The 8,461-nt window shown below is 45.1% G+C and overlaps 1 protein-coding gene across 3 annotated transcripts in view; it reads right to left on the reverse strand.

The window, feature by feature from the left end:
- paplna (papilin a, proteoglycan-like sulfated glycoprotein) overlaps nt 1-8,461 on the reverse strand; it is a 96,429-nt gene that overhangs the window by 64,786 nt on the left and 23,182 nt on the right. For all 3 annotated transcript variants that reach the window (XM_042330361.1, XM_042330359.1, XM_042330360.1), the window contains exons 4-6: nt 6,093-6,153; nt 5,163-5,265; nt 3,991-4,121 (exon numbers count right to left, since the gene is read on the reverse strand). In XM_042330361.1, the coding sequence (XP_042186295.1) occupies nt 3,991-4,121; nt 5,163-5,265; nt 6,093-6,153 (295 nt within the window). The remainder of the gene's footprint in view (nt 1-3,990; nt 4,122-5,162; nt 5,266-6,092; nt 6,154-8,461) is intronic.

An 8,461-nucleotide genomic window follows, 5' to 3' on the forward strand; every position in this document is an offset into this window, starting at 1 on the left:
GGGGAATGATAGATACTAGATAGATACTAGACCTAGGGGGAAAGATAGATACTAGATAGATACTAGACCTAGGGGGAATGATAGATACTAGATAGATTCTAGACCTAGGGGGAATGATAGATACTAGATAGATACTAGACCTAGGGGGAATGATAGATACTAGATAGATACTAGACCTAGGGGGAATGATAGATACTAGATAGATACTAGACCTAGGGGGAATGATAGATACTAGATAGATACTAGACCTAGGGGGAATGATAGATACTAGATAGATACTAGACCTAGGGGAAAGATAGATACTAGATAGATACTAGACCTAGGGGAAAGATAGATACTAGATAGATACTAGACCTAGGGGAAAGATAGATACTAGATAGATACTAGATAGATACTAGACCTAGGGGAAAGATAGATACTAGATAGATACTAGACCTAGGGGAAAGATAGATACTAGATAGATACTAGACCTAGGGGAAAGATAGATACTAGATAGATACTAGATAGATACTAGACCTAGGGGAAAGATAGATACTAGATAGATACTAGACCTAGCGGGAATGATAGATACTAGATAGATACTAGATATATACTAGATAGATACTAGATAGATACTAGACCTAGGGGAAAGATAGATACTAGATAGATACTAGACCTAGGGGAAAGTTAGATACTAGATAGATACTAGACCTAGGGGAAAGATAGATACTAGATAGATACTAGACCTAGGGGAAAGATAGATACTAGATAGATACTAGACCTAGGGGGAAAGATAGATACTAGATAGATACTAGACCTAGGGGGAAAGATAGATACTAGATAGATACTAGACCTAGGGGGAAAGATAGATACTAGATAGATACTAGACCTAGGGGGAAAGATAGATACTAGATAGATACTAGATAGATACTAGACCTAGGGGGAAAGATAGATACTAGATAGATACTAGACCTAGCGGGAATGATAGATACTAGATAGATACTAGATATATACTAGATAGATACTAGATAGATACTAGACCTAGGGGGAATGATAGATACTAGATAGATACTAGATAGATACTAGACCTAGGGGGAAAGATAGATACTAGATAGATACTAGACCTAGGGGGAATGATAGATACTAGATAGATACTAGACCTAGGGGGAAAGATAGATACTAGATAGATACTAGACCTAGGGGGAAAGATAGATACTAGATAGATACTAGACCTAGGGGGAAAGATAGATACTAGATAGATACTAGACCTAGGGGGAATGATAGATACTAGATAGATACTAGACCTAGGGGGAAAGATAGATACTAGATAGATACTAGATAGATACTAGACCTAGGGGGAAAGATAGATACTAGATAGATACTAGACCTAGGGGGAAAGATAGATACTAGATAGATACTAGACCTAGGGGGAAAGATAGATACTAGATAGATACTAGATAGATACTAGACCTAGGGGGAAAGATAGATACTAGATAGATACTAGACCTAGGGGAAAGATATATACTAGATAGATACTAGACCTAGGGGGAAAGATAGATACTAGATAGATACTAGACCTAGGGGGAAAGATAGATACTAGATAGATACTAGACCTAGGGGAAAGATAGATACTAGATAGATACTAGACCTAGGGGGAAAGATAAATACTAGATAGATACTAGATAGATACTAGACCTAGGGGGAAAGATAGATACTAGATAGATACTAGACCTAGCGGGAATGATAGATACTAGATAGATACTAGATATATACTAGATAGATACTAGATAGATACTAGACTTAGGGGGAATGATAGATACTAGATAGATACTAGACCTAGGGGGAAAGATAGATACTAGATAGATACTAGATAGATACTAGACCTAGGGGGAAAGATAGATACTAGATAGATACTAGACCTAGGGGGAAAGATAGATACTAGATAGATACTAGACCTAGGGGGAAAGATAGATACTAGATAGATACTAGACCTAGGGGGAATGATAGATACTAGATAGATACTAGACCTAGGGGGAAAGATAGATACTAGATAGATACTAGACCTAGGGGGAATGATAGATACTAGATAGATACTAGACCACCTGCTCTTACTACAGCAGGGTTCCCTATCTGGCAGCCCACCTGCTCTTACTACAGCAGGTTCCCTTTCTGGCAGCCCACCTGCTCTTACTACAGCAGGGTTCCCTATCTGGCAGCCCACCTGCTCTTACTACAGCAGGGTTCCCTATCTGGCAGCCCACCTGCTCTTACTACAGCAGGGTTCCCTATCTGGCAGCCCACCTGCTCTTACTACAGCAGGTTCCCTTTCTGGCAGCCCACCTGCTCTTACTACAGCAGGTTCCCTTTCTGGCAGCCCACCTGCTCTTACTACAGCAGGTTCCCTATCTGGCAGCCCACCTGCTCTTACTACAGCAGGTTCCCTTTCTGGCAGCCCACCTGCTCTTATTTGTTCTCCCAAGTTTTCTGAGTAAAACAATTTTTTATTTCATTTTTTTTCTTATTGTTTAAACTGAAATCATGGTGAAACCGAAGACATAGTTTTTTTTAAACAATCTTTCTGTCTGTTCATCAATTCCATTCACACTCCCTTTCAATAATCACCATGCATTTCTGTTAGCCTTAAGTTAAATCCTACCTCATAGATACCGCCCACACAGACACAGAGACACACACACACACACACTAGTGCTGAGTGATTAACCAAAGTGTCAGGTTATTTTTTATTTTTTAAACAACTAAATTTACTGACTTCGATTCAATTATTTAAATTCCCGTTAGTTTTATTAATTTCTGGTGAGCTCAATGCATATTTCGCACAGTTTCTCTAGAGATAAATCAGATCAAGCCTGAATTGTGCGATGAAGTAGGGAGTTGTAGTATCCAACAGGCAAATATTCTACATAGTTAAGGGCATGAAAAGTGGTAATGAAACGTGATGTAGAAAGCAGCTGTTGCTTAGCGACGTGAGGTGATATAGTAGGTAGCTGTTGCTTAGCGACGTGAGGTGATATAGAAAGCAGCTGTTGCTTAGCGACGTGTCGTGATCGTGAGGTGATATAGAAAGCAGCTGTTGCTTAGCGACGTGTCGTGATCGTGAGGTGATATAGAAAGCAGCTGTTGCTTAGCGACGTATCGTGATCGTGAGGTGATAAAGAAAGCAGCTGTTGCTTAGCGACGTATCATGATCGTGAGGTGATATAGAAAGCAGCTGTTGCTTAGCGACGTGTCTCTACCTGAAAATACATGATCTTAGTGATTGATAGTTGGTATTCAGCAGTCATAATAGTTTGCCTTATTTACTTTGAACAACTACTAAAATAGTGATTTTGTCAGACAGCATTAATAATTTTATTTTGTGTTGTTACAGCATTCAACCGACATACTACATAGTTAAAAATATTATATAACTGTAATTATTTTTCAATAATCGAACCGAAACCTAACCGACCTCAAAAAGCATTAATCGCTCGGCGCTAACGCACACACACACAGCCTACCTTACAGACGCTACCCACACACACACACAGCCTACCTTACAGACGCCATCCACACACACAGCCTACCTTACAGACGCCGTCCACACACACAGCCTACCTTACAGACGCCATCCACACACACACACAGCCTACCTTACAGACACCATCCACATACACACAGCCTACCTTACAGACGCCATCCACACACACAGCCTACCTTACAGACGCTACCCACACACACACACAGCCTACCTTACAGACGCCATCCACACACACACACAGCCTACCTTACAGACGCCATCCACACACACACACAGCCTACCTTACAGACGCCATCCACACACACAGCCTACCTTACAGACGCCGTCCACACACACAGCCTACCTTACAGACGCCGTCCACACACACAGCCTACCTTACAGACGCCGTCCACACACACAGCCTACCTTACAGACGCCATCCACACACACACACAGCCTACCTTACAGACACCATCCACACACACACAGCCTACCTTACAGACACCGTCCACACACACATCCTTCCTCCCGGGGTGGCAGGGCGTGCCATCAACCACAGCTGTCTTGTGGCGGTAGAAGAAGTTCTCTCCCCTGGGTATACAGTTCAGCTCACAAGGGTTGTCAGCTGGTGGGGCGAGACGCACACACACACACACACACACACAAATGCACACGTGCACGCACACACGAACACACACACACGCACGCACACACACAAGAACACACACACACACAAACGCACACATGCACGCACGCACACACACACACACGAACACACACACACACAAACGCACACATGCACGCACACACGCACGCACAAACACACGAACACACACACAAACACACACACACACATTCAGTTGACCTTTTCTCATTTGTAGTCATCATAACTTAAGCAGTAATATATTTAAATGGTCAGCTGAACATTGTTGTATACCCCTAATTACAGTATAGAGTCACTACCAAACCTTATACCCCTAATGACAGTATAGAGTCACTACCAAACCTTATACCCCTAATTACAATATACTATCACTACCAAACCTTACACCCCTAATGACAGTATAGAGTCACTACCAAACCTTATACCCCTAATGACTTGCCACAATTCTCCTGTCCTGACTCACCTCCATAGTATGGGAGCTGTATAAAGCCCCGGCCCCCAGGCCCTCCTGACTCACCTCCATAGTATGGGAGCTGTATAAAGCCCCGGCCCTCAGGCCCTCCTGACTCACCTCCATAGTATGGGAGCTGTATAAAGCCCCGGCCCTCAAGCCCTCCTGACTCACCTCCATAGTATGGGAGCTGTATAAAGCCCCGGCCCTCAGGCCCTCCTGACTCACCTCCATAGTATGGGAGCTGTATAAAGCCCCGGCCCTCAGGCCCTCCTGACTCACCTCCATAGTATGGGAGCTGTATAAAGCCCGGCCCTCAGGCCCTCCTGACTCACCTCCATAGTATGGGAGCTGTATAAAGCCCCGGCCCTCAGGCCCTCCTGACTCACCTCCATAGTATGGGAGCTGTATAAAGCCCCGGCCCTCAGGCCCTCCTGACTCACCTCCATAGTATGGGAGCTGTATAAAGCCCCGGCCCTCAGGCCCTCCTGACTCACCTCCATAGTATGGGAGCTGTATAAAGCCCCGGCCCTCAGGCCCTCCTGACTCACCTCCATAGTATGGGAGCCATTTGTATCGTTTTCCCTGGAAGTCAGATCCATCAAACTGAGAACACTGTTCCTCTCTGAAGTCTCTGGATCCCCCTGGGCAGTCCTGAGTGACACACCACGAGAGGGATGGGATTAGAGGTTAGAGGTCAGGGGTCAGGGCATTGGCAGTAAAGACAGTGCACTATTGTATAACACCTTCCAATGTCTCGGTATGAACTCAACACATAGAACGGACGGTATAGTTGATTCCTGTTATGACTAAGAGAATAAACTATTCGCTCTATAACAACTGATCTGACAACTGTGAGAGAGTTACACCAACAGTAAGTCTTTGTAAACACAGACATAAATGTATTATATCTATCAGAGAGGATGACGTACAGACAGAGAGGATGACGTACAGACAGAGAGGATGACGTACAGACAGAGAGGATGACGTACAGACAGAGAGGAACTCTAGAGGTGACTATCTATCAGAGAGGATGACATACAGACAGAGAGGAACTCTAGAGGTGACTATCTATCAGAGAGGATGATGTACAGACAGAGAGGAACTCTAGAGGTGACTATCTATCAGAGAGGATGACATACAGACAGAGAGGAACTCTAGAGGTGACTATCTATCAGAGAGGATGACATACAGACAGAGAGGAACATCCAGAGGTGACTATCTATCAGAGAGAATGACATACAGACAGAGAGGAACATCCAGAGGTGACTATCTATCAGAGAGGATGACATACAGACAGAGAGGAACATAGGTGACTATCTATCATCAATCATGGTGAGAAGAGGGTTTAATGGGTGAACCACAGGAACGTACCTGATCAAGACCCACAAAGTAAAGCCTTAATGATTAAGAACCTGTGAATCAGATTGAAAACACCTCTAAGAGAAGTACTTAGGCACTACACCAAGAATGTTGTTTACCTGGATGTTACATGAGCGATAGGACTTGTCTGGCCCCACACAGTTGTTCCCTCCATCAGTCCTACCGACCAAGAAACAGAGAAAACAACCAAGTTATTCATTGATTAAACCAGTTCTGTTCTGTCTTGCCACGGCATGTTTAGCATGACAATGACCTAGGACTTGGCAAGACAGCACAAACAGATCTGGGACCAGGCTATATTCAGTCGGCTCAGAGCTCCAAGTTGAAGTTCATCCTAGGTACAGATCGGGGACTTAGCCTCCTCCTCCACCTCTTACTCATCCTCCTCCTCTTCCTCCTCCTCCTCTTCCTCCTCCTCCTTTGCATTCTCCTCCTCATCTTCATCTTCCTCTTCTTCCTCCTCCTTTTCCTCATCCTCTTCTTCCTCCTCTTCTTCCTTCTATTCCTCCTCCTCTTCCTCAACTTCCTCCTCCTCCTCTTCCTTCTATTCCTCCTCCTCTTCCTCCTCCTCCTCCTCCACCTATATCAGCACCCAGGCTACAGGCAGCTAACCATGAGGCAGCTAATTGTTTTGGTCTACATCCCAAATGGCAGCCCATTCCGTCCCTGTATAGTGCACGACCCAGAGCTGTATGGGCCCTGGTCAAAGTGGTGTAGTACATAGATAATAGGACTCCAGTATGTACAGGGTGAATTCACCTGGCCTACACGCTGATCCTGGGTCAGTTTAGCATTTTCCCCACAGGTGAGGATAGGTGCAGGGGAAGCTGATCGTAGATCTGTACCTAGGAGGAACGCCACCCTGGAGCATGGCGGTGTTGGTAAGGACTGGTATTTAGAGGATTGGTACTAGGAGCCAAGCTGAGGCATATTTCCCCTCCAGGCCTGCTGTGTCATCCACCAAGGCAGTCTGTCTACATCATCTTATTCATTATGATGTGAAAGGCCAAACTGATCCTAAATCAGCACTCACCTACTCAGATACTTTGTAGATACAGGCAGTGTTTAATCCCAGGCTTGTTATGCCTCAGGCTCAATACCAGACATGTTCCACCTTTCATGAGTTGATGAGTAAGAGGCTAACCAGGAACATGTAAGGGTTGGGGAGTGTTCTCTCTCCGGGATCTAAAGCCTGGAGCTACGTGTTATTCAATTCATCCAGGCTCAGACTAGCCTCTTCCTCCCCCTCCTCTTCCTCCTCCTCCGTTTCACACTGTTCTGTTTGAACAACATTGCAAAGGTAAAGGGAATGGTTGTCTCCCAAATAGCTCCCTGTTTCCTTTATAGTGCCCTACTGTTGACCAGAGTCCTCTACAGTATAGTGCCCTACTGTTGACCAGAGTCCTCTACAGTATAGTGCCCTACTGTTGACCAGTCCTCTACAGTATAGTGCCCTACTGTTGACCAGTCCTCTACAGTATAGTGCCCTACTGTTGACCAGTCCTCTACAGTATAGTGCCCTACTGTTGACCAGTCCTCTACAGTATAGTGCCCTACTGTTGACCAGAGTCCTCTACAGTATAGTGCCCTACTGTTGACCAGAGTCCTCTACAGTATAGTGCCCTACTGTTGACCAGTCCTCTACAGTATAGTGCCCTACTGTTGACCAGAGTCCTCTACAGTATAGTGCCCTACTGTTGACCAGTCCTCTACAGTATAGTGCCCTACTGTTGACCAGTCCTCTACAGTATAGTACCGTACTGTTGACCAGTCCTCTACAGTATAGTGCCCTACTGTTGACCAGAGTCCTCTACAGTATAGTGCCCTACTGTTGACCAGTCCTCTACAGTATAGTGCCCTACTGTTGACCAGTCCTCTACAGTATAGTGCCCTACTGTTGACCAGAGTCCTCTACAGTATAGTGCCCTACTGTTGACCAGTCCTCTACAGTATAGTGCCCTACTGTTGACCAGAGTCCTCTACAGTATAGTGCCCTACTGTGACCAGTCCTCTACAGTATAGTGCCCTACTGTTGACCAGAGTCCTATACAGTATAGTGCCCTACTGTTGACCAGAGTCCCATACAGTATAGTGCCCTACTGTTGACCAGAGTCCTCTACAGTATAGTGCCCTACTGTTGACCAGTCCTCTACAGTATAGTGCCCTACTGTTGACCAGAGTCCTCTACAGTATAGTGCCCTACTGTTGAGTCCTATTCAGTATAGTGCCCTACTGTTGACCAGAGTCCTCTACAGTATAGTGCCCTACTGTTGACCAGTCCTCTACAGTATAGTGCCCTACTGTTGACCAGAGTCCTCTACAGTATAGTGCCCTACTGTTGACCAGTCCTCTACAGTATAGTGCCCTACTGTTGAGTCCTATACAGTATAGTGCCCTACTGTTGAGTCCTATTCAGTATAGTGCCCTACTGTTGACCAGTCCTTTACAGTATAGTGCCCTACTGTTG

Source organism: Oncorhynchus tshawytscha, linkage group LG11, assembly GCF_018296145.1.
Source record: "Oncorhynchus tshawytscha isolate Ot180627B linkage group LG11, Otsh_v2.0, whole genome shotgun sequence".
Taxonomy (NCBI): domain Eukaryota; kingdom Metazoa; phylum Chordata; class Actinopteri; order Salmoniformes; family Salmonidae; genus Oncorhynchus; species Oncorhynchus tshawytscha.